Raw genomic sequence first — 26906 nt, 5'->3', positions numbered from 1 at the left:
GCATAGGTCTGTGCCTGGAATCTGAACCTGTGAACCCCAGGCCACTGAAGCAGAGCACGTGAACTTAACCATGATGCCACCGGGCTGACCCCAGGATCTTTTTTTATTTTGGCCACAACTGCTTAATTGTTGGCTTATTTTTCTTCTCTGGCTATGAAGCTACCGCCGTGTGAACATGGCTCAGGAGGTTCTGTTCTTTCAGCCATTTTGACCATCCATGCACATCCCAGCTGCCTGAAGAAGTTGATTACAGCAATTATTATCAATCTAGTAACTGTCCAAGGTGGCAGGGTTGGCTTATTTTCCCTGCCAAGTTCCGACGTCACTGTCAACACAGCCATCTCTCTGCTATAACTGCATGCATCGCACCACTTTGTCAGTGAGACCTCCCACTCAGCTGGAAGCGTCGGGCCAAGGGCCCGGGTCCTGGGAACACTCTAGGAGTTTCGTCAGCTTCAGGACGAACTCACTAAGAGACAAGAAAGGGGGAGACTAAGGGGATTCTAGAGACTTCTCATTTTGTGGAATTATATTAAGATGACATCTCACCGAGGGGAATTGAAGAAAGTAAACAATAAAAGCAGGAAGAAAACAGCCTGAGGGAGAAATCAAGAAAGCATGGCAGAAAGAAGTGACAGGAAGGAAAGAGGGAGGAATATGACATTTCTGGTAAATTCTCAAATTTCAAATAAGAGTGGCAAGGAGCAAACATTCATTTGACTTTGGGTGATACTATGTTACTTTTTTTCAGTCTTTCCAGAAGTGTTTGCTAGTATTAAGCTTGACATCCCCTGCGCATATAACAGCTTTGGGGAACGTGTCTGAGATTCTTTTTGGCTAACTGAGTTTAAGCAAAAACAAGTTCAAGCTTTATTAGTATTCTTTTCTAGGGGTCATAGGGGCCAGACCTACCTTAGGAATTTCTCCTTGTATCTAGTCATTAAAAGCCCTTGATTCACACATTCGTTCAAAGTGTTTACAGCAGTTCAAACCTGAAAAATCTGCCCCAGGTGGCATCGTGCCAGAAGGTGATTTTTATTGCTTCAGAAGGCGGGGGAAATATTCCTGTGATGAGAGTAATACTGTGGCACTGGGCAAAAGGGGACATTCCTTCCCAAGAATATATGGCTTTATTGAGGTCAATTGAAACTTTGCCCAGTTCCTTACTCATGTGGAAAATGAATGTGTCTAAATGAGGGAAGTGGGAGCACAGAGCAGAAAGGCAGATTACCCCGAATTGTTTGAATAGACCCAGTACATGCCAGAGAGAGCTGTGTTCTCTAGCCCCGTGTGGTTTCAGACTCCTGAACCCTTTACTATCCACATCTTAAAATAGTCCCGCTCGTGGCCACGGAAAGAAGCAGACTTAACATTTTAATCACATCCAGAGGCACAATAAACTGGTGCTTCAGCCAGAACAGATCCAGTTTCCTTCCCAGACTTGATAACTTTGTTTGACAAAATGAGCTCAGTGACATTAAAGGGTTAATTACGAGCCTTTAGAAATCCTAGACTGGCATTTATCTTTTAAAAATATTTACACAACTTAGCTTTATATGGTACCACTGTGTGTGCAGGTGTGTGTGTGTGTGTGTGTGTGTACACGTTTGAAGAGCTCAAAGCATTTAACATTGTCTCTCTAAAACCTAAACATCTCCAAAAGTACACAGAAGATGAGATTTATTAGGCCCATTTGGAAGGCTGTGACATCTGCCCACTTTAAGGTTGAAATGCAGGAGGCAGATCGCTTGCTCACTCCACTGCTGGGCAGTGGGAGAGGAAAACGAGAATTCCTGTTTTGGGTACCATTTTCAGAACTGCTTCCTCAATCCACTGCAAACCCAGTGTGGGAAACCAGAAGGACCCCATGACTCCTCTCCTCGAGTACCAAAAGGGAAATTTCTGCTTTTTCCTTTTGTTAACCCAAGAGAGGGGCGGGAGGGAGAATGCTTCTCCTCCAATGTTCTCTGGCTCTAGATTTCTCTTTAAAAAATGCAACCAGACCAGATACTCTTCAGCACCCCAGGACTCTACCTCTGGAGCCCAGCCCTCCTTTCCATGCTGCTGGGGGAAGAGAGAGTTTGGAATTGGCAGGAGGCCTTGGAGGTGAAAGGCAAACCCCAGGGTGGGAGGGGACCTGGGAGATGGCAGACTGCCTCTCAGCAGGCAGAATGTGCCAGTCATTCCACACTCACAGTCACCGCCTTAAGGGCTCCCTGGGCCTCACCATCAGCGGTCCTCCCTTCCCTGAGGGTTAGGCTGCTCCGAGATCATGGGGACTAACCCGCTGCTGGGATTGGCTCCTCTCAAACAGGCATTTTTATCATCAAATGAGTGATGGGAGAGAGGCGAGTTGAGGAAAGAGATGAGAAACTGACACAATCTTCTGTCACATCGTCAGTTTTTAATATAAAAATCGACATTGTCTCATCCTGACAATGACTTGGGAAGTTTTCAGTTCTCAAGGACTTGGGAAGATGTAGCATCAAATCAATGTGTGTGTGTGTGTGTGTGTGTGTGTGTGTGTGGTGTTTGCCCCATCATCCACTTCAGAAAATATTCTCTCCTTTCCATTTAAAAATACTTTTTCCTAAAAACCAAAGTAATATAGGTTTATTGCAGAAGATGTGGAAAATATAGAAATGTGATCCAGTAGAAACTAAAATTCAACTATAATTTTACCACCTAATTTTATCAACATTTTGGTGGTCCACCAGTCTGTTCTCTATTCTTCTATGGAATATAAGTTCCCAGAGGACAGGGATCTTGCTAACATCTGTGACCCAATGCTCAGAACAGTGCCTGGTGTATGGTGATGTGCAGATGTATTGGCTGAATGAATAAATATCTATATAAGAATAAATTGAATTGAGACAGGTTGTCACGATGCAACAGCAAACAACAGAAATAGAGTTGCTTGGATGTGGCAGACTTGGAACCAACTGCTACTGCTAATTTACTGTGTCTTATTAGGTCACTCACCACCTCTCTGGGCCTGAGTTTCTTCTTCAGTAAAATAATCATTATAGTTAACATTTATTGAGTGCTTACTACGTGCCAAGTATTGTTATCAGCTCTCTACATGTATTTCTACTGTAAATCTATGAGATAGGTACCTTCTACCCCCATTTATGCATGAGGAAATTGAGGCACAGAGAGACTGTTTGGCCCACAGTCACACAGTTAAGAAGTGGGGAGCTGGCCCTGCACTCAGGCCTCTGCTCTCTCTGTCTCCAGTGGAATGCCTAGGCTGGGGGATTAGACACCTTCTAGGGCCCATCCCAGCTCCGGGGCTGAGTGAGAGAGAGGAGGGGCGCAGGGAGGCTCTGATGATTAGGCTCCTGCCTAGCACAAGCAGCTCAATTGTGGAGCAAGGTGCAGATGATTATTACATGGAGATCAGAGAGCAAAGTCCTTTTTTTTTTTGTGAGGAAGGTCAGCCCTGAGCTAACATCCGTGCTAATCTTCCTCTTTTTTTTTTTGCTGAGGAAGACCGGCTCTGAGCTAACATCTATTGCCAATCCCCAAAGCCCCAGTAGATAGCTGTATGTCACAGTTGCACATCCTTCTAGTTACTGCATGTGGGACGCGGCCTCAGCATGGCCGGAGAAGCGGTGCGTCGGTGCGCGCCCCAGATCTGGACCGGGGCCGCCAGTAGTGGAGCGCGCGCACTTAACCGCTAAGCCAAGGGACAGGCCCGCAAAGTTCTTAACTAGAGGACTTCCTTCTGAATATGTGGAGTCCCTATGGCATTCAAGGAGTGTAATTAGAGACCAGTCTGCTGTCCGACCAGCACTCCATCATTCAGAGGCAGGATTATGAGGACTCTTGGTGTGTCTCCTGCTTCGAGAGCCTCCTCTTACAGCCAAAAGCAGAACAGTGCACCACAATCGGGCAGGGAAGTACATCAGAAATCAGTCCATCCTTCCTGACAGTGAGCAGCAGCTGATGCATTTGGTGGGGGAGGAAGAATGGGAGTCTCCTGGGATGATCAGCTAGGATTTCAATGGGCAGGGCACTGCCCCTTCCCCTCCCCTCTCCCCCTCCCCCTCCCCAGATGAAAGTTTGGGTAGATAACTCATGTTTTGCCTATGCCATGGTAACCAAGTCCCCTTTTTGGTGAGGAGGAATGGGCTTTGGTAAACAGATCTATTTGTGTGACTCCATTACTCATTTGAAGCAATGTCATTCCTTTTTCCACTGTGGTCTGTGTCTGAGTCAGAGAGCCTAAACAGGCTTCTTTGAATTGATGGCTCACTCCCAGCCTCTCTTGACTGACGGCCAATTTAGCAGGGCGTAGCTTACCAACAAATCTTGTTTTTTTTTTTTTTTTTTTAAAGCCAGACTGATTCATAGAAACTCCTTTAAAACACAGTGAAAAGAAACCGCCCATCACACACCCCAACACACCAGTGCAGGAAACTTATAACCTCGGGAGGCAGGTCCCTCCCCTCACTGCGTTCACATACCTCCAGAAGAGTGGACCAGGCGGCCACCAGCTCCTGCCACTCCGGGCGTCTCCGTCCCTCAGACGTCAGGTAAGGCAGCTCTCAGCACCCCGGCGAAGCTCAGCGAACTTTCTCTTTCCTTCCCACTGCGCTCCTTCTTCTGACCTCATCTAAGTTTAGCTTTTTCTTTCTTCCTTCAACATTTTTCTATGATTCCTTGAATTGAATCCTTGAAACTTTTGGCTAAAAATGGATATTGACACGACTTTTTCCATCAGGTTCAGAAAAACACATTTTGCCTGGGGGGAATGTGTCAGGGAAATCAGCAGGACTGGGCTGTAATTATGTCTTGCAGAACTGCGTTCCTGCTGTGAGGATGTGAAGGGAGCAGGAACTTTGGAACACAGTGGGATAGGATATTCTTTATGGAGGAAACACAACACACCTTTGAAATGATGTACCGCGCTTGCCGGATGTTTTCAATTTCTCCTTTTTGCCTCAAATTTCTTCAGGACTTGAATTGTTTCTTTGCATGTTGTTTGTTTGTTGGTCTTTTCGGGGTGACGGTGGGTAGATATCTGCTTTCCAGTTTATTTTTGTCATGGCTTTTGCTACTGCCCTTTGCTTGTTCATTCACTTCTGTTTAAATTTAAGTGTTTTTCCTTCCCGCAGGATGGGAGGAGGGGGATGGGTCTGTTTAAAGAAAACTTTGAGAGAGAGAGAGAGAGGACCAACTGGTGTTTCAAATAAAAAGCGGGAGGGGTTCATTTGGTGGAATCAGGGGGCTGATGCGGATCACAGAGTTCCTTCTCCCCTTGGCCATATGGAGGAAGGGGGAAGGCAGGCGGGAAACTGAGTTTGGAGGAGAGGGTGGAGCACGTGAACTTCATCCTGTAAAAAAAAAGTGTTGAATGGCTTTTTGCTTTCACTCCAGAAATAGCTGCATTTAAGTGCTGAGAGAAAATACGGTATATCAGAAACGATCAAAGAATTTTTTTAGGTGGATGTGGAATTTTTCTGCACAGTGATCGTTCCAAAAAATTTACCTTCTCACTCTTTGCAAAACGTGGTTGTACAAATGTCAACACTAGTGCTTATCATGAATCTGGAGAAAGGAAGAAGAGTGATTCTTATTTGCTGTTTTTTTTTTTTTGATTAGCGTTTTGGTTGAGGTGTGGCCCATTTCAACATACGGACTGGTGTGTTTTTCTCTCACATAAACAAGATGAGGAAAATGACAGGATTCAGCTTGTCTGTCGAAATTAGGCTTTTCCTTTAGAAACGCAGTACATTGGAAGAGAAGATTTAAATGTAATCAGCCTGTGTACATTGTACCGGCAAGGCTCTTAGTAAAACTGCCCTTGAGGGGATGATGAAGTAAGTGTGAGGGCAACTTTTCAAGATGCTGGGAACTCCTACGTTTGCTTAAAATGTTTATTATTTCCAGATTACATGGATGTGGATTAGGGAAGCCATTATTAAGTTGCTAGTAGTGGTATTCTATAAAGCTCGTACAGATCTTCTTTTAGTTCTGTGCAGGTTAAAACTAATGAACAATATGTATGTCAGCCAATAGAAAATACTGACAATTCTGGAGGTGTATACCCTCGTGAATTGCGTTATTTGTTCAGCATTTCACATTACACTGTAGTTTTATAAATGAGAAAATTCCTGGAATTGGAGGGCAATTTAAGAAATGCTGTTCTGATGCCTGCTTTCTCCTCTTCCTCCAAGAAGTAGTGAGAAAGTTCCTCAGGGCGGGAGTTTTTCTGGATTTCAGCTGTAAGTGTTTGACAATACTGAAATGTGAGGTTATTTTTTTTTCCTCCCTGCGGCCTTCCACCCTCAGAGGCGGATCAAATTCCACCCCAGACTCTGAAGAATGGGGCGGGGGTGGAGTGCTGTCTGGAGGGCGGCAGGACATCCGTTCTGGCATCCTGGTCAGAGGACCCCCCAGATTTTACATTGTTTGAGGGTACTAAACTGTCCTGGGAGTTGGCAGAAGGCCATCAAGGACCAACCCAGAGCAGAGCACATCCCAGAACAGACGCTGGCTACCTCCCAGGAGTGTGGGCAGACTCTGCGGAAAGACATCCCTTCTACAGACCACCAAGAAGACTTACTGTAGCTTTCTCAACTCCTCCCGCCTCCCTCCAGAGACCAGCTTCAGCCCACCGGGTTCTCAGGGGGATATCCAGACTCCGGGGCGGGGGGGGGGGGCGCTAGTGAATGGGCTCCCTAGAGACCACCTGCACCCTAGGATGTGGACCATCTTGGCCTGGTCTGGTTGATTCTGGGGGTTTGGTTTCGTGCTGGACCCACTGGGATCAATGGAGAGAGAGCAGTCAGAGACCTAAAAAGACTTCTAGATGAAGCAAAACGGCTTTTCTGTAGATGCCTCAGAATCTGATGGGGAATATAGCTGAAAAATGGCCACAGAAAAGGACACAAGGCAAATTTAGTTATATTCCATGGTTGATTTTGTTCATTGAATTCTTAGTTTGGAAGGGATCTCAGAGATCAACTTGTTCATTCTCCTACGATAAGCAGAAGTCTTATTCTTATACCACCTAAGACAGATGACCATTTTATATTTCATTAAAATTTCCAGAGAAGGGGGCTTGGTACTTCAGAGTGCATCTCCATACTTATCCCCCTTTGCTGGACAGCTCTAATGTTAGAGTTTCTTAAATCCAGCAAAATTGGCTTTTCTATAACTTCTATACTTTATTCCGAGTTCTGTGGTCCTGAAGTGACCCAGAAAATGACTATTCCATTGTTGTTGCTGTTATTCTACCCAATTCTCCTTATCCTCTAAACATTTAACCCTTATTTAATATTTAATAGATAAAACTTGATGGAACTGGAAGGTATTATTATTATTATTATTATTATTTTTGCCTAAGACTCAGAAAGAGCAGGGACATTTTTGAAGCTTTGAAACTACGTACATAGTCAACTATATCCACGTGATTTGATTCTGAGGTATCTTATTTTCTAAATACATGAATATGGTTTTTTCTTTAACTTACCAGATGGATATACACAGCTGCCAAGCACAAAAGCTCAGAGACATTTGGGACTCTCAGATGTCCATACTCAGAGGGGCACACCCAGTTGTCATGCATGAGGTCATGGTTAAACCAATCCAATACCAGAAACACGGGCTTCTAGGGGTTATTCTATAACTTGGTCCATAGTTCATGTGGCCCACGCCTGTACCCTGTTACCACTGTTATGGTGGACACTACAGGAACAGGCTGCCAATCAAATATAACCTTGTCTAATTGCTGGCTGCCAATCTGGACGTCAGTCCCTTGGGAAGAGCTCATAATCCTTAACCGGTGTAGAACTGGAATTTTCTGATCATAAACCACCCTTTTCCAATATTCTCCCTAGTTCTGCCCAGAAGACCCTGGATTTCTATTCAGTAATCAAGGGAACCCAAATATGGCTCCAATTAGGAGTTTACTTGGATTCCCAACACCCCACCTCCAAACACCTGTGTTCCAATACCACTCTTCGTATCGCTTCAGTCCCTGGTGCCCTGACTGGGTAAAATCATTTCTCTCAATTTAACTAGGAGAGCCACTGATACTGAAGCATACAGATAAAGGTACAAACCCTTGTGGGGAATTACTGTTTCTCTCTCTTCCTTTTTAACAAAATATTTGGGTCAACATTTTTTTCCCTGTTGTGGAAATGGCATTTCCCCGGAACTAAAACGGATTCCTCTGCTATTGGTGCCATTGGCCTTATGTGGCACATAAGGCCATTTCCTGAGCCTGTTTCAGGAAATGTCTCTTCGAATGGGGTAATTAAAATTGAGAACCCTTTAGGCATAGGTTAACACTGGCGACAATATCCTGGCAGAGATGCAAAACGGCTGAAGAGGAGACCAAGGGGTTGTGGTCTTGTCCCGACTCTGCTGGGTACCTGTGGGCAAGCCACTTGTCTTCTCCGCTGAGGGAACTGAACTGGACAGTCTCCAATGCCCCTTGCAGCTCTGAAATTCTGTTGTTCTGAGGTCCTACCATTCCTATTTTGACAAATCCCTTGGGCTCATGCTAGCAGCTAATTTAATCCCTAAAAATTAGTAGCCAAGTGAAACTAGACAATATGTTGCATTAGAAGAAATTTTACTGAGGATTGAAGACCCAGTGCTTCATCTAATCAGATTCCTTAGGCATGATGCTCACAGGCCTTATCATCAGATAGCGGTGAGCATTCACCCAGGTCTTAGAAGAAAAGAAAGAGGTTTGATTAATTAAACATAAAGGATGCCAGCTCAGATGGGGAGGGGCAGGCTATCTAAGCCTGTTAAGACACTGACAACAGCAAAGGATTCACCGGGAAACGAACCAGACTCAGAGAAACTGAGCAGGTCCTGGGAAAGGAACTCCACCCTCTTCTCAAGAAGGGAGACTCTGCAGCATGAGGGTGTGGCTGTAAAGGTGTGGATGAGAGCGAATGGGGAACAAATGGAGAGGGGCAAAGGGAAGGTGCAAGGAGGAGGGAGGAGGGGAGAGAGCAAGGGGGACTATGTGTGTATCCTTAGGCCTGTGTGTTGGGGGAGAGAAGAGGGGCAAATGGAAATGCCTAGAAGAGGGAGAAAGAGCTAAGTGGAAAGAGAAAGACAGGGAGAAGGTGAAAGAGCATGGAAGACTTGTGAGGATGTTCCCACTCCTAATGCCCTCCCCTCTTGTTTGGGGACCACTCACCCTCCATGTTTCAGGACAGTCCTTAGGGTCAAATATTCTGTTCTTTGTCCCTCGTGAAGAATCTTTTGTTGCTCAGGCAACAGATGTTGGTCGATACATCATTGGTATCATGAGTTTCCCTCGAATATTTGTGCCAACAGGGCAGTGATCTCCCCAACGTTTCTTCTCTTTTCAGAAGGGTCAGATCAGAGCTGAGAGCAAAATGAGGTCCTTGATACTTGGACTTCTTCTTTCAAATAATCAAAGACCCCTCCCTCAGGGGCTGGAGACAGGGAATTGGAGAGAGGATTTCCATCCTGAAACAATGAGTTGGGCAAGCTGGGGTGTTATTTCAGAGAAAGGGTTGTGAAGCTGAGACCTCGAGCTTCCCTTTTCGGGAAGTGCTTCGGTGGGGAGGGACTCTGGTGCGGTGGGTGGGGGCCAGGATGGAACGTTTGAAGCTTGTCTCAGGGCTGCAGTGCGGGGAGCTGGTTTGGGCCTTTGGTAGCCCGGCAGGGCTGGCTCTGCTGGTGGACCGTCTTAGCAACATGACAGGAAGAAGCAGTGGTCCCTGGAAAGACCCTTTGTTTTTTGCCAGTAGAACTGTTTTGAGGGGCTGTGCTGACCCTCTGATTAATAGGAGGTGGTGGGGGAAATAGAGTGAAGTGTAGTTCTGGTAGAAGTTCTAGAACTTCTAATGAGCCCAGAGACAAACGTGGGAGAGAAGATCATGCTGGAGCGGAAGAGGCCTGGCCTGGAAGACGCGAGACGTGGGCTTCAGTTCTGATTCTGCTTTTCCTCTGCGGATGTGCATTTCTTCCTTTGTGGAGGCATTGGACTGAATAACCTCAACGTCTCTAATCCTCTGGATAACCAATTGCCTTCAGAAAGAGAAACAAAGCCCGCAGCCCACCCAGTGCACTCACACTGGGGGTGCCTCTGGCTGTGGCTCATCCCTCCCAGCTGGCTGCCATCTCCCAAGGCTGCAGCTTTGCTGGTTGAACTGTGTTGCCGCCGTCTACTGTTGAACCGCCCAAACGCCTCTGGGGCCTGGCCACACCTTGGATCTTCTTCCCAAACCCGAGTTATTATCTCGGCAACCTCTCCCTTGAAGACATTCTGGCCCCCAGAACACTCCTCTTTTGTCAGAAGCAGAAGCTTCCCTCCTCGCCCAAGGGACACGGCCTGATGGCCTGACCAGCTGTGGTCTTGGGGCGTGGGCTGGGCCAGGCTTTGTAGCCCAGGTCTGGCCTGAGCCTTTGCAGATGTTGCCCAGATCCACCCCCTCCCCGGACACAGAGGAGGACAAGAGGAAATACGAGTGAGAGGTTATTCCCCTTGGGAGCATTTGCAAAAACAAGACTCATGCTACTTGTCTGCCTTTAACATATGTGTTGGTCCTCAGATTCTGCCAGAGAAGATTAAAGCCCATTTCTCTGGCCCAAGCCTTTCATTTTACGTTAGGAACAAAAAGAACAACCAATAACCTTACAGCCTTTGCTCTGTGTCAGGCACGAGCCCTTCAATCTTCACGCTAATCTACGAAGTCTGCAGATCACAGTTAAGAAGTGAGGGAGTCAACAAATCACCACGATGTGTACTTTAACTGTCTTACAATTTTATATGTCAATTATTCCTCAATAAAACTGAAATTAAAAAAAAAGAAGGGGGGCTGGCCCGGTGGCATAGTGGTTAAGTTCGCGCTCTCAGCTTCAGCATCCCGGGGTTCAGAGGTTCGGATCCCGGGCACAGGCCTACACACTGCTCATCAAGCCATGCTATGGTGGCATCGCACATACAAAATAGAAGAAGATTGGCACAGATGTTAGCTCAGGGACAATCTTCCTCAAGCAAAAAGAGGAAGACTGGCAACAGGTGTTAGCTCAGGGCCAATCTTCCTTACCAAAAAAAAAAAAAGTGGCAGAGTCAAGATTTGAACCTGGAACCTGTGCTCTTTACCACTATGTACTCTGTCTCTCTAGGAGTCACTGGCCAGAAAGGTTATATGATTTTTCCAAAGTCAGCAGTTAGAGGCAGAATTTTTATGAGAATCTGGCTTTCTACTAGATGCTCTTTTTCTTTCTTTTTTCCTTTTTTTAAAATAACATGCTTGTTCCTCCACCTCCACCCCCTGGTTCCTCATCCTGCACTCTGTGAGAGTCTGTGCTAGTCTACACCAGTGCCAGATGAACACTACTGTTTCTATAATAACCCCCATTTCTGATAGCCCACACTGGGGAGATGCAGTCCCCTTTCCCCCAGGACCATGAAAAAATAGCTGTTTTCCCTGGAGCGTGTAGTTACTTTTGCTGCTTGATTATTGCTGTTTCTCGCGGTCATAAAAACTGCCCTGCACTTAAAAACATCAGGCCCTAGAACGATGTGTACATAGTGAGGTGCAACCTGAAGTTCCCTCCTTTCACACCAAACATCAGATATCCAGAGGCAGGAGGAAATGGCCCTTTAGGATCCTTTTTCTCCACGTTTCCCATGGAGAAATTAATGTCCCTTCTCCCACCCCTGCATAAAAACAATATTTAGAATGGAAAAGCACGCTTGACATAAAACAACAATAATGATGGCCAGAAAAGCTCATCCAAGGCCTCATCCACTCAGTCTGCCTTTGATTCTAGCCTTTTCCTCCTCCGGATACATCCTCTACGGCTGCTCCCCAAAGACGGTATTTCCTTTTCTGCTTTTGTGTTCAATGGACATCCACTTTGCCAATCCAAATGATCCACAGTGGGAGACAAACACATCAGAAACAAACCACCAAGAGCAAAATGAGCCCGACAGGTAGAGGAGGCAGAGGCGTTCGTGCCACCACCCTGCACAGGGTCCTCAGGGAGAAGTAGTCACCGCAGTGTCGGGTGCCGCCGTGAGGAAGATGGTGGGGAGACGTGGGCTGACTCAGGGAGATCATATGACCAGGAGTGGCCTTGCCTTTCATCTTTTCTCGTGCCTCAGAGGAAGCACCCTGTCTTTGGTCAGATGGTGTGAGAAAGCTTTCTTCAGAGTTTGCAGTTATCCAGAAAGAGATGGGGATTTCCCTGCCAGAAAACCATCAATCAATGAAAAGACAGAGTGGCGTCTAGCAGTTGAGTCATCTCAGGACTGTGCTATGAGTTGATTGGGATTTTGGGGTCTAAGGGGATGTCCTCTGGCTACTTCTCTGATAACCTGAAAGTTCTGCTACAAAGTTTACCCTTCTAGAAAAAATCTGAAGAGGAAGCTTTAGACTAAGGGCAGAACTAAGATCAGGAATAGTTATTGCCAAGAGCAGACTGATGCATTGTCAGAAGGACTTTTCTAATGGGAGGGTCTTGGTAGGTAGTGAGCTCCCCAGGACTGGAGGAGTTTAAGCATGATTATATAGTTCGTTGGTGCAGATTTGTAGATGAGTTTCATGTATTGGAGAAGAATTTTAAAGCCCCCTTTCTGTCCAGAGATTCTATAACTTAAAGAGATAGATAGAAAAGTTAAGTCTGTGGACAAATTAGTATTTAGAAATTAAAGATATTTTTTTTGTATTCACTTATTTTCTCTTGAATAAAAGGCAACAAATACATGTATACCCTTGTATGTTCAAATGTCAAAGGTACTCAGGAAATATTCACGTTTACATAGGTATTTATATGAAAATATATAACAGTTTGCATATAAGAAGATGCTCAATACATATTTATAGTAATTCTAAATTATTTCTACAAATAATAAAGGACTAAAGTTCACGTATATAAGAAAAAGGGAAACATTTTCCCTCTAGAATTCTGTTGTTTATTATGAAGGCTTCAGTTGGTTTGACATTGATTATTTTTCCACCGAGAAGAAAATATTGCCTTCCTTAATCCGTTTATTTACTCACTGAACAGATACTTGTTTGGTACCTGTCATAGACAAGACTCTCCCTTCAGGAACTTAGAATCTTAGGGGTCAGGGAGCCAAACATTTCCATTTCCATAAATAACTCTGTTACCAGGCAGTCTGCCACAGGTGGTTTTCATAAAGGGCTATGTAAGGATGAAAATGACTACTTCTGACTTATCTATCTGGGAAGGCTTCCTAAAGGAGGCAGGATTTGAGCTTCCATGAAAAGAATTTGATAGGTAGTTACTGGAGGAAGGACATAAAGGCAGGCCTTCTTTTTTTTTAAACCAAATTCTTAAGATTCCCAGGGCCGCCGGGAGGTGCTTGGAGCCTCTTTCCTGGTGCTTTGTGGTGGGGTGTTTGGAGGATTTTGAGCAGAGGAGTGGCGTGGTCAGACAACCCAGGGCCATGGAGGAGATATCAGAGGGGGAGGAGTTCAGAAAGAAGATTGTGGGAGAGGCTGATGTCCTAGTCCAGGGTAGGACCTGAAGGACAATGACAATGGGAGTGGAAAGTAAGGAATAGATGAGCCATAAATAATGGAGGAAGAACTCTTCATCTGACTGTCGTGTTTGGGCAGTAAAACTGGGATGAGCAGAAGAAGAGAAAGGGAATTTGGCAGCTGGCCATTATTGCTCCCTTCTCCCCAGAAAAGCTTGGGCTAACTTAGGCTCTCAGGGAAGTGACTAAACTGTCTTCTAGGTGGCCAGCCAGATGCTCATGCTGCTCAGAAAGCTCTCTTGCACCATCTAGTAGAGGATGCCTCCGCTTTGCCTTTGTCTGGGAGGATCTCACCCACTCTCAAATGAATCATGGGAGGGACTCGCCCACTGTTCACACAGCCCCCTTTGCCCCCGTTTCTGATTGTTATACCCCCAGGCTCAGGCTAGTTCTTCAGTGACTCAAGCCTAGGATTTCCACCACTTCCTTTGCCAGAGAAGTAGGTTTTTGGTTGCCCTATTTTATTGTATTGCTCCCAATTATTGTGCCTTAGACCACCCTTAGGGAACCCCATCCCCCAGGCTCTGGTGGCAGTTCAATAAACACACAGACTCCATGGCAGGAAAAAGTTATCTGACCCCTAGCTTAGCCATCATGGAGCCAAATTACCATCTAAACTCCCCTACTGTGCCTTTAGATGTCAATTATTCTCAGTTTCTGCAGTATTAGTTACCCATCAGAAAAGCAAAGGGGTCTGATTAATTTCTTGTGGTTGAGTACCCTAAAAGTGTTAGGGTACCTGAGCTAAGGCAAAGACGCAATGCAAGGCAGCCTCAGAGCTCCATTCCTTTGAGTCTTCCATTTTTGGGGGGCAGGGAGGTATAAAAGGGAGGAAAGAAAGCAGGAAAGATTTGAGCGGATGGAGACAACTAGAGAGGGCAGTTGTCCCCCTCCATTTCCTCCCTCCCACATGAGTTAGTCATTTACACCTCCAGTCACCAGCAATTATAATTCTCAGGGTCATTTGCCCCGAGTGTAATAAATCTTCTATTGGCAAAGATCTTAATCCAAGTCTAGAATGGTCAGTGGTTGTGAGGCTTGCATCAGGGACAGGAGCATAAAGCGGCTGCTGCTCTACTGTGATCTGGGCAACGCGGGTAGAACAGGGGAAGCGCGGTCAAAACAAAGATGGCGGCGGTGGGACGGGAACCTGCAGGCCTTGTGTTAGGGCAGAGGAAGAACAGAAGAGGAACGACAGAGAACTTATGTGTGGCTCTAAGTCTCTAACCTCCATTTCTCTCAACAGCCCCTTCTCTAGAGTCAACATTCATGCCTCCTGCACTTTTCTCAGTTTCCCACCCAGCCCCATGGAGCCCTGACCACGCCTGTCCCAGGCATGTTGGGAAGATGAGGGTAAAGGAGGAGATCTTACTCTGCTTACAGCGGTGGGTGGAGAAATGTGTCCCTGGCACCCTACGTAGAACACTCAGAGGACATCCTGTCCTTAAAGAACACTGTGAATTGACCACCTCTGATGCCCTGGGTCTGAGAGTCTACACACCACATAGTGTGGCTGTTATGGGGGTTCCCAAGAAACAACTGGCAAACTTTGGGACTGCCCAGTGCACCAAATGCTCTGTGAGAGGTGGGCGTTTCACCCAAGTACTCAGCATTGCAGTGCTGTTACTCTGGTTTGAGCTGCCCAGCTATGACTAGGGGTATACTTCCCACTGGAGAGTGCCATCCGTAGCATTTTAGAAAGGTGTGAGAGAGAAATCAATTATTGTTTTAATGAAACATACTGCCAGGAAAGAGAGTTGTAGGAGCCAATACTTCCAATAATATAAATGCTCAGAAATGGTCTCTTTTCACTGCTTTTGTATGAAGCAAAATACACACCAGCGCAGGGAATGAGTCTCCCCACAAGCCACACTGCAAATAATGGGTGGGTGGAAGTCTCAAGAGCGTGGGATCTTCTGTTATTTATACCCATTCTGCTCTGCTATGTGGTAAATCCCCCATTCATCCATTAGGTACCACTCATGGTTGTTCATGAAGATTTCAAGGATTGCTTTCCCCTCAACCCCCCACCGAGGGTTTTTCTGCTGAGGGGTCTCTAGTATAGGGATTGGGTAACTAGGGATGATCCAGACCAGAAATTTAGAAGATAGTTCATTCTGTTTCCAAATGTGTTGGGAAGGGCCATTGGAAATGATGGAAGCCCCTCTGAGCTGACAATGGATGATACTAATAAAACCTGATAAATTTGGGCCAGTGAAAAGATGGATAAGTTATATGTATTATGTGGTTGCTCCAGCTAAACAGCCCCCACCTCTGGCTGGATACAATAGCCAAAAGTGGAGAGAATTGTGTGTTCTGTACCCTAAGAACACCTGCTAATCCAAGACATTTTGCTCCTTTCCTTAGTGAATAGATGTGGCACAATGATGAAAATCTAAGATGAAAGAGAGTCGCTTCTTTGCTTGATTCCCCCACCCACTCCTCCTGCGTGCCATGGACAGGGGAATAATGATCAGGTGGGGCTGTGGATAAGATCAGAAGTGAGATCCAGAGGCCAGGATCTCGCACACTCCTGGGTTTGCGGTGGATGGGCCGAGATGGAGGTGCCGTGGGAAGAGGGTATTTGAAATGCAATAAATTCAAGTCCTCAAAAAGGAGAGTCTGAGCAGGGGCAAAAGGAATCAGACGCGACTTTGGAAGGTTACACAGCAACCCAAGGAGACAGAAAATGCTGCTGAATTCCCAACAGCACGTCAGGGAGGCAAAGCACAACATTTTCCTCAACCTCATTTAAGAGGCCTCACTTGGTGTGTTATGTTCTGTTCTTGGCTGCTCAACCACTCCCCACTATTAAGAGGAAGGTGTTTGTAAATTAGAAGCAAAAGGAATAAAAAAGCCATTCATAGAGCATAAGGAGGGTTTAAATATAAGATTCATTATATAATATTTTAATTCCCTGCATTCAGCCTATTCCTTTCCCTGTGAGGGGTGAGATCAGGATCAAGTGATGGTGGGAATCTTGGGGGTGTTGGGAGGATAGTCAGGACAGGGCTGAGAAGAGTGAGCTTTTTCCTCCTCATTCTCCAGGGTGTGTTCTTAGTGGTCTCCCCACTCAAGGGGTAAAGATTAGGTATAACGACAATTTCTAAGAGGATCAAAAGGATTTTGTATGCACCGGCTTGTGAAGTAGATAGTAGATATCCTGTTACTTGCACTTAACCTGAGGCAGCTGGTGACTGACTGACTGGGTTGGGTTGACAACAGCTACTCAGCTTCATATACTAATAATAGTAATCCTAATAGCCTCAACCAAAGCAACTCCATTAGTATTGCCATGTGCCAGGCACTGTGCTAAGAGTTTTACATATATGATCCAATTTACCCCTCATATTTCCCTGTACAACTGGCATTGCAACCCCCACTTTGTATAGAAGGAAACTGAGACCCAAAGTTCACATCACTTTGTATGATTCTAACTCATCCTCTATTTAATTCAAAAACCTCTTTTCACTGTGCATTAAAGTCAAACAGAAAATCGTGGAGGTGTGCAAGAACTGGGAAAAGCAGAAATGAATTTGAATGTGTGGGGAAATTATTAATAGCAGGCATGAAAGCTTCCAGTTCTCCCCTGAGGTGGCAGAATAAACTTCATCATTTTTGTTATTTACAGATAAATTGGACAAATGCCTACAAAATAGCCCGGGTTGGAGGGAAGTGTTTGGATTGGGAAGGAGGGCAGAGGTGGTTGGAGTGGGTCGGGGTGGACCGTGGAAGCCAGTGTCTGCCTCTCGTTCCTGGCCTGTAAACAGCAAGGCACCCTCGTGTACATTAGATCAGTCTAGATTTTGAGTGCCTGATGAGGAGAATGAGAGAAGATAAAAGGCACTGAAGTGTTGGTCTGATAGCGTCAGTGCTCTCCAGTAAATACCTGGTATTTACAGTAGGAGAATGTTCAAGCACACTCAAAGCTTCAATTAAATTAAGTGCAGAGAGAGAGAGAGGTGGGACAACGGCAGGATGTGCACAGCCATCCCCTTCCTAGGTGGGGACATCCACACATCCACCCTGCCTAGGCTGTGAGTAACCTGGAGCCCTTTCCTTCTGAAGTCCCTGTGAGCCTGCCCTGCGTCGTAACTGTCTTGGGCATGACAAAGCACTCCTTCTGCAGGTGACATAAATCAGAGTCGCCTCCCCCATGTGTATCCTTCACACTTCCTTCGTTTTCGAGGTTTTATCATCAATGGGCTCCCCTCTGCTCTGCTGAGATCATGGCTGACCGCTTTTGTTTATCCACGCACATTCTTAATCTATATTAGTTCTCAGTTCTCCCACCTCCCAAATGACTTATGCATTTGCCTGTCTTCTGTATGGAGTCCCGAGGGATTGGAATTTGTGTAAATGTCATGCACAAGCAGAAGGCATGTTTGGTGGTATCTCAAGCTGCATACTTCTAAAGCCCCCAGAACTGTCATATTGAGCCGTAGGAAATACAGCGCTATGCACCCAGATCCGTAGCAGAGTCCCCGCTGTGAGGCACACACAGGCCAAAGGCTCAGGTGCGGTAACACAAATCTGAAATGTTCAATCAGTAGGTCATCAGACCACTAAACTGTAATTAGGTTGTTATAATTATTGAATACCAAACAGCATTATAATCCCAGGAGTTGTGGCTCTCACATTTTATATCTCACCTGGGATCAAGTTAGTAGCCTATTCAATCTATGGACGTTGAGTAATAGCTGCTATTCTGTGGAAGGCATCCACTTCTATTAAAATTACTGGGTGAGCAGTTTGATAGAGGCATGGATGCTTCCCTAGTGGAAAATGGACATTATGTGACATTGTTGCACAGATATCTGGAAATTATAGCTGTGAAAAGGCCTTTTAAAAATCAAAACACCTCTAAAACACAAACAAAATAAAATGTTAACAGTTATCATAAAATGTTCTTTTTTTGAAACAGGCTGTATTCGAGAGATGAGTATATAAATACTCGAGAAGCAGAATTGTGTTTATATTTAGGTATATGTAAATAGACAAATAGGCACTTAGGGAACTGGGCTAACTAGGTGTTTTCAGGAATTTTTGCTGAAATTGTGATGGTTTTTATTGCAACTGATGTGAGCAGATAGTCCACACATGTGGGAAAGCTGAATTGAACCTGACAGTAACTTTCTTTCCCTTTTATTTTCTTCTTTCTTTTCAGAACTCTCGTTTTTGAGTCATCAAAAAGCCAAGATGTTGGTATTACTGGCTGGTATCTTTGTGGTCCACATCGCCACTGTCGTTATGTTATTTGTTTCCACGATTGCCAATGTGAGTAATGTTCTTTTGTTCATTCCTTCACCCAGAAGTTGTTTGAATATTTACATAAAGTGCTACAGAAGAGATTTAAGACACCACCCCTGCCCTTCATGTAGTTACAGCTTATCTGTGGGAAAAAATAAACACACACTCACACTTCAAACAATTAAATAACAGGAGGATACAAGCCAGTATCTACAGGAGTAATCTTGCCAAAGCTGTAGGCGTCTAGAGGCTGGAGAATATCATGAGACATCTTCAGTATCTAGAACCTTCTCAGAAGAGATGGAGTTTGAGGTGGAACTTGGACGACGGGTAGATGGGTGGGGTTTCTCTTGCCGAAAGATGAACGGTGGAAGGAGCATAGGGATGCATTTCAGGCAGGAGTGCTAGCCAAGGTGCCCAGGTGGGAGGGACAGGCTTCGTTCAGGGCATAACGAGGACACCTGTGTGGCAGGAGCAGAGCATCCCTTCCTTCTGGGAACCTTGATTAGAAGGATGGAGGGGAGTGAGAGGATGAGAGGTTTGAGTGGCCAGACTGACGAGTTCAAGTTCTGAGCAGAGACTAGCATGTGAAAGTGGAATTTTGCAAGATTAACTTGGTTCCGCTGAATTAACTCACGCAAACAAAGCAACATATAAGTATCATGGAGGTAGCAATAGACTCTTCTCTCTGAATCTTGGGCTACTCTGACCTCTAGTGGCAGTTTGTAGCATTCACTTTGCTTTTATTGTGCTTTTCTCAGAAAAAAAGAAAGCTCCCTGGACGTAAAAACCAAGGCCACCCATCGCTAGACAGGCAAAAGATGGTTCCAGAATCTGTTTAGGGCCCTGTTACGGTTAAAAGATAAATGGGTTTAAAAGTCCAGCTAGAAGAGTTTTGCCAACACTGGTGGGTGTGATTGGAAGCAAGGCTAATTTAAGCATAACCGTGATAAGACAGAACCCTCACCCATGCAGCCTCCTCTGGACTAACTTAGCTATTCTGTATGCCAGCCCCTGAGTCTCTCAGGATAACAGGTCTGATAAACGACTTCAAACTGTATTAGCGGATGCCAAAGTGCTGTATCTCTGAATTATCAGCCTCTAACATGGGGATTGGTGCACAGTTGTTTATTGAATCAAGAGCAGGCGATTGCACGTCCGTGGCCCTGCCTTTTCAGTAACGTACATTTTAACAGACACCCTGTGTGGACAGGGCTGGTGTTTGTTTTCCATCCCAGAAAGATAATTGCTTTTCTTGGGTCAGGTAGGAAGGGGCGCTGGCTCTGTGGCGAGCCTCAGGGAATACATTTTGGTCTCTCTTCTGCTTTCAGCTGCCCCCACAGTAAAGCTCTCGCTGTACTATTCTACTAGGAAAATACTTTGCTTGTAGTGACAGTCAAAGTTTGATCCTTCTGTTTAAATGAAAGTGGCTTATTGACCACCCAGACTCATCGCTATTTTCTTAGTTGTCCTTATGTTTCTTAGTTATCTCTGGTTGCACATTTTTCCTTGACTTTTTTCCCCTTCTTAGCCAGGTCCTTAAATGAAACAGTCTTGATGGAGTGTATGAATTGTGCATACTTAAAACCAATATCCTTATCCAAGTTTTCCGTTTCTTAGAACTTCAGAATTTTAAACCACTATGGTTGAATTACTTCTTTTTTTTTTCAAAGTGATGAGGAATGTGAAGCCCAGAAAGGCTTGGTGATTTTTCCTTGGCCATACATTCTTCTCTCTCTTTTCTCTTGGGAACTTTGTGACTTCAGCTATAGTCAGACCTTATTTCCACCAAGAGATGGGCTGCTTAGCCATATTTATGGCTAAGTATGGTGTCTTGCTTAAGATTTGGTCCTGACACAAGCTGATTTCTTTTTCGTTTCAAGCAGAGGGTCAGTTTTTAAACAACTTTCTGTTTCCTTTGGTTTCAGGTCTGGGTGGTTAAAAATGATGGATCATCATCACAAGGTCTTTGGAAAAACTGTACCAACGGTAGCTGCGATGATCTGTCATATTCTGGGGAAGGTATATATAAAGACACTATATTCAATGCTGACAATTCGTGTGATCAGGGAAACATCTGGCCTAATGCCCTCGCGCTCCTCCCCCTGTGCCCACAGATGCCCTCAAGTCAGTCCAGGCCTTCATGATCCTCTCCATCATCTTCTCTGTCCTCGCTCTCGTGGTCTTCATATTCCAGCTCTTCACCATGGAGAAAGGAAACCGCTTCTTCCTCTCCGGGGCCACCATGCTGGTGTGCTGTGAGTATCTCAGGGGCAGGCTCCAGCTTACACAGGAAAAGCTTTTTTTTTTTTTTTGTGATGAAGATCAGTCCTGAGCTAACATTCATGCTAACCCTCCTCTTTTTGCTGAGGAAGACTGGCTCTGAGCTAACATCTATTGCCAATCCTTCTCCTTTTTTTTCCGCCCCCCAAAGCCCCAGTAGATAGCTGTATGTCATAGTTGCACATCCTTCTAGTTGCTGTATGTGGGACGTGGCCAGACAAGCGGTGCGTCAGTGCACCCCCGGGATCTGAACCAGGGCCGTCGGTAGTGGAGCTCGCGCACTTAACCGCCACGCCGCAGGGCCGGCCCAGGAAAAGCTTTTATGTAGATCTTACCACGGGTGCTCCTGCAACTTGGACAGATGAGCGCATGGCTCAGTGAAATTTTCTCCTCCTGTGATTTGTTCTCTTTTTGAGAACCCCTGATAGCTGCTTGGAATAAGAAGCCTTATCTGCTTCATTGTTTAAATCTAGTGCTTTTGGGTAGCCACCAAGTGGCTGGGGCATGCCCATCAGTAGCATGTGTATACAAGACACTTGAAGAGGGCAGGAAGGTGGGAGTCCTTGGAATGATGACACTACTGCCACAATGCATGAAATTACTGCCATTATCATTCTCCTGTCATTCTTCCCAAATACACACAGTGTGGTGGAAGGTCATGTTCTTTTGCATCCCTGGGCAGCCTGCCTACATATGCTGGGGTCCAGACGGGAAAGCTGGGTGGCCGACACGAGGTTCTGTGTTTTACTTCACACTTGCAGCCACACAAACAAGTGCAGATGTGAGAGCCCAAACACCTCTAATTTATTGACACAACCATCAAGCTTGGTTCAGGGCAAGTCCTCAGAACTACTATTTGGGGTCAAACAGCCAGATTCCATTTTCCCACTGCTGATGAGGGAAATAGGATCGTTTAAAAATTCGAAAATGTTTTCCTTGGTTTTAATGTTAAAACAAAACAAAGCAAAACAAAACTTTTTTTTCTCCTGCAGGGCTGTGCGTTTTGATCGGGGTATCCATCTACACTAACCGTTACGCGCACCCGAGTGGTTACCACCACGGCTATTCCTTCATCCTGGCCTGGATCTGCTTTTGCTTTAGTTTCATCATTGGCGTTCTCTATCTGGTCCTGAGAAAGAAATAAGGCTGAACCAGTGTATGGGGATCTGGGGGGTGGGGAGAAGGAAGCCGTTGAATCTGGGAGGGATGTGGAAGTTGCTATGCAGGAAAAACCAGGAGAGGGAAGGGGGGCGGGGGAGGGGGACGTAAGGGTGGGAGAGGCTGAAACCCACACCGTTCCTGCGGAGGTTCTCTACTGTCAAGCCTCTGTTCTTGGGAGAAAGTAGTTGGCTAGTACGTCGATTCTCCCGTGATGCAGGCCAGAGAGCCTCTCTCCAGCCACCAGACTTGGCCTCCAGCAGAGTTCTCAGTAACACACACTACCTGGGGCTCCATCAGCTGCCGCACCACTGGCTCCGCTTCTGAGGGTGAATTCTGGGTCTCTCACTGCGATCCTCAGACCTACTGCACCAGGTTTAAATAGCGGTACAAGTTCCAGCAAGAGCTGATATTGTTTTTGTGCTGAATATGCTGAGCCTGGAAGCCATCCCACCCTCTGACCCAAAGCAAAACATCACATTCCAGTCTGAAGGGTTGACAGGACAGCTTTGGCCAGGAAACCATTATCCCTCTTTAGAACAGATATTTAGCTCTGTGGAATTCAGTGGTATTTGTGACAAAATGGGAGGAGGATATCTAGTCATAAGATCAAGTTGGTTGGTTAGCTAAACCAAGAAAGAGAACTTTTCACAACGGAAGGCCTAGGGGATGGTCAGAACCCAGACCAGACCTCACATAGCTGTCCCTCATGAGACCTCTTGCTATGGACTTTGCTAGACCTCTCGCTTAAAGCCAAGGCAGCTCTTCTGGAGTTTCTGTAAAGCCACTAATGACCAATTCAGTGGTAAAGGCACCACACAAATTATGGGATCAAGGGGCAGTCTTGCAACAGTGTGACATTAGGGTTATATTTTTAGGATTCCCTCTCCATAAAATCAATGTTTCTTTTAAGTATATAATAGGAGAGAGATGGACATGGCCCCTTGTAACACAATCTGTTACTCTCCCTCTAAATTATAAACTTTTGGGGAAGTTTTGTCTAATCGTCCACACTGGGGATCAGGGCTCCTAGACAGCGATAGCTCTAGCTTTGACGCTGGCTGGAGTGTCCAGTGGCCCTGTCTATCCTACGTCACAGGTGAGGCGGGGCAATTCTGGAAGCTTCTTAAAACACACACAAACCAAAACCAAACAACAGATCCTTGGGTAAAAGGTGCTATATCATTGTAAAGTATTAAGCATACTAGATTTCAGTCATGATAAAAACAGAGTGCCTGTGCTCTAGGAAAATAAAAAAATTCTTGTGAGATAAAAATATTGGTGATGGGTAGATATTTTCTTTAAGAAAAAAAAAGAAAGAAAACATCTTGTGGTACCCAGTCAGATGGTAATTGAGCTGTCTGTTGCCACAGGAGCATCTCTACGGAGGACTTAGTTGTAGTATGTTATTCCTGGTTAAGCAGGCGTGGCTTTGGCCTGGAGCAGCTATTTTAAGCCGTTTCAGATTCTAAAGGGGTTGTTTTGAGAAGACATTTCCTTTATCACCCTGAGAAGAAGATTTACCCCAGGGAGAATCTGAGACATCTTGCCTACTTTCCTTCTCCCAGCACTCTCCTCATCCCATTTCTTTTATACTTTTCCTTTTTGGGGGAGTTGTTATGCCATGATTGCTAGTATTTATATAAAAGGACTATTACTAAGTATATTTCTCTATGTTCATTCTGGTTAAAGGAATGTTGAGGACAGGCCACCAAATTACCTGCACTGGGGGTAGAAAGATTGGCAAGCAAAAACTGTGGGATGATGAACTTTTTAATTATGATTTGATTATCACATGATTACAGAAGGCTGTCTTATGTGCAGAAGCATACTTACATATCAGATATATTCAAAAGAGATACTTGCATTATGTTAAAAAGTCAAACTATGACTGGAGTGAACCATGTATTCCTCTGTCTTTTACCTTGTTTCTGTGACATTTATGTCTCATGTAATTTGCATTACATTGGTGGGTTGTTCTAGTACTGTATTTGGCTTCTTCTTTAATAGATTGATATTTCATATACTATAATTGTAAATATTTTGATACAAATGTTTATTACTCTAGGGATATAAAAATAGATTCTAATTCCCTTCACTGTGTGAATGTTTTCTTTTGAAAAAATATAGAAAAATGTGGAAAATAGCAGCATTTATTCCTAATGAAGTTGTTAATTAGCTTTATTTGGACAACTTAGCATTTATTCGAGACATTTAACTACTGTCTGGTAATGTATTAGGCATTGCTACAATAACTCTTTCAGGTAACTGAATGTTATTAAGTATAGTTTTATCTTGCTTTAATTAAACCTCTGAAGCAAAAAATGAAACTTTGTAAGCTAATACATTAGAGAGAGGTGATGATCTTGAATCAGAATGGCTTATGACATTAAGAAATGAGATACTTGTAAAATTTCCTTAAAATAGCTAACTACTCAAATGTGTCTTTAAAATATAAAGCAATTCACCAAGGTATGCATCACATACATTTGCAGGAGCCCACTCGTTGCGTAAACTGGGTGTATCTGTATGGGCTCTATGAGAGAAGGAAAGCTTTACTGCTTTCTGTGAGGAATAAGCACTGGAACCAACAGTGGAAAAGCAGGGTAGACAATGTGTACCCCAGCTTCATGTCAACACTAGTATGATAAGAATGGTTTTAATGTGGAGCAGGCAATCTTTCAGTCCCGTGTGGTCTTGGGTAAAATAACTGCACAGAGTAATGCACAAAAAATACACACCAGACCCTGAAAATAAAACGTCAACATTTTTATTTTATTTATTTTATTTTATATTTTATTTTATTTTGTTTTATTTTATTTTATTTTGTTTTATTTTATTTTATTTGTGAGGAAGATCAGCCCTGAGCTAACATCCATGCCAATCCTCCTCTTTTTGCTGAGGAAGACTCACCCCAGGCTAACATCTGTGCCTATCTTCCTCCACTTTCTATGGGACACCACCACAGCATGGCCTGACAAGCGGTGCGTCAGTGCGTGCCTGGGATTGAACCTGGGCCACCAGCAGCGGGCGCGCGCACTTAACCGCTACGCCATGGGGCCGGCCCCAACTTCAACATATTTTAAATTCAATTAATAAAGTTGCATTGATTATTGATACCCTCTCAGAGATCTATATAATTTCTTAGATCACTTCTGGGATACTAGTCTAAGAGGCTACTTCTCTCCCTTTGCTCTCCCTGGGATTCTTTCCCCCATGTCATGTGCCCAGTCGTGGATCAGACCACCAGAGCACTTCTTCTTCCCTTGTTCCTATAGATCTTTGGTCAGAATCTCCAACAAACTCCCAGCCCTACCCAAGGTGTCCTCTCCTGCCAAGACAGAATCATCCATCTCAAAGACCCGGATGGTGAATGGGGGTGTATTAGGATTCTCCAGAGAATATAATAGGATGTATATATATCCATATATATGCATCCATATATATACACACAATATATACACATATATTATTATTATATAGTATATAATATATTATATATATTATAAAATAAATTATATATATTTGAAGGAATTGGCTCACGTAATTATGGAGGCAGGCAAGTCCAAAATCTGCAGGGCAGACTGGCAGGCTGGAGACCCAGGGAAGAGCCGATGTTGCAGTTCAAGTCCAAATGCTGTCTGCTGGTGGAATTCTCCCTTGTTTGGTGGGGGGCGGGGGTTGGGGATCAGTCTTGTTCTCTTCAGACCTTCAACTGATTGGATGAGGCCAACACAAATTATGGAAGGCAATCCGTTTTACTCAAAAGCCAATGATTTAAATGGTAATCTTATCCAAAACACACTCATAGAAACGTCCAGAATAATGTTTGACCACATACCTGGCCACCATGGCCCAGCCAAGCTGACACGTAAAATTAACCATCACAGAGGGGAACATCCTGATCAAGGATAAGGCACTGGCTCACTAAACATTTTCAGAAATGATTTAAAAGAAGATTAAGCAGTGGAAATTTTTATGTTTACAGTTGACACTTAGCTCTTTCAAGCAGTGAAATAGTAAGTCATGAGGGCTAACTTGCAAGATGATCTTGGATATCCTGTGAAGAGATGGAAAGTTGTCAGAGTCCCTTTTATAGAGGAGCTCAATAAATATTTGTTGGATTAAATGTCTTAGGTAGAGTCAAATTGAATTGAAGTGGTTAAATAAATACTCTTAGGTGAAATTGGTCCAAATTAGGAGCATAGGGAGATGAGCTACAGAGTTCTCGATTACCACTCAAAATTGGGACCTGTGGGCAAATGACAACTTATTTGTTCATCAAGATGATAAACTTGAAGCGTCAAATGGTTAATAGACACCACTCTGCTTTAGACTCAGCCATTACAGTCCCTGTGCAAAACCCCACTGGCTTTCCGGCACAGAAAAATATTGCAGAAGGCCTTGAAAGAGGGCATGTGAAAACTAAGAGGATGCCGTGCAGGACTCCACCCTCAGAAGGAGAAGCTCTCTCCTGTGTTTACTAAGAAATGGCCACAATATACCAAAATACAGACAAAATGCCCCAGCAAGAAATGTGTAAATGAGTTTAAAATAAGGCTAGATTTTGGGACTGGCCTGGTGGTATAGTGGTTAAGTTTGTGTGCTCCTCTTCAGCAGCCCAGAGTTCGCAGGTTCGAATCCCGAGCATGGACTGACACACCATTCATCAAGCCAAGCTGTGGCAGCGTCCCATATA

General features: G+C 44.7%; 1 protein-coding gene across 1 annotated transcript; it reads left to right on the top strand.

Annotated features, from left to right (window-relative positions):
- The first annotated feature begins 4320 nt into the window (after positions 1-4320).
- Positions 4321-22285, top strand: EMP1 (epithelial membrane protein 1). The gene is made up of 5 exons (XM_087441981.1): positions 4321-4538; positions 18684-18793; positions 20695-20788; positions 20884-21024; positions 22042-22285. Exons 2-5 carry the CDS (start codon positions 18716-18718, stop codon positions 22191-22193), a joined length of 465 nt encoding a protein of 154 aa, XP_087298107.1. The 5' UTR covers positions 4321-4538; positions 18684-18715; the 3' UTR covers positions 22194-22285.
- The last annotated feature ends 4621 nt before the right edge of the window (positions 22286-26906 follow it).

Source organism: Ceratotherium simum, chromosome 17 (genome assembly GCF_057802395.1).
Source record: "Ceratotherium simum simum isolate JZ-2026a chromosome 17, ASM5780239v1, whole genome shotgun sequence".
Taxonomy (NCBI): Eukaryota; Metazoa; Chordata; class Mammalia; order Perissodactyla; family Rhinocerotidae; genus Ceratotherium; species Ceratotherium simum.
Note: the sequence above shows the minus strand (reverse complement) of the source record. Positions and strands in the feature narration are given on the sequence as shown.

Coding starts and splice junctions, on each gene's coding strand:
- EMP1 (XM_087441981.1), top strand. CDS start 18,716: ATGTTGGTATTACTGGCTGGTATCTTTGTGGTCCACATCGCCACTGTC. Junction 18,794..20,694: donor TTGTTTCCACGATTGCCAAT/GTGAGTAATGTT, acceptor CTTTGGTTTCAG/GTCTGGGTGGTTAAAAATGA. Junction 21,025..22,041: donor GGCCACCATGCTGGTGTGCT/GTGAGTATCTCA, acceptor TTTCTCCTGCAG/GGCTGTGCGTTTTGATCGGG.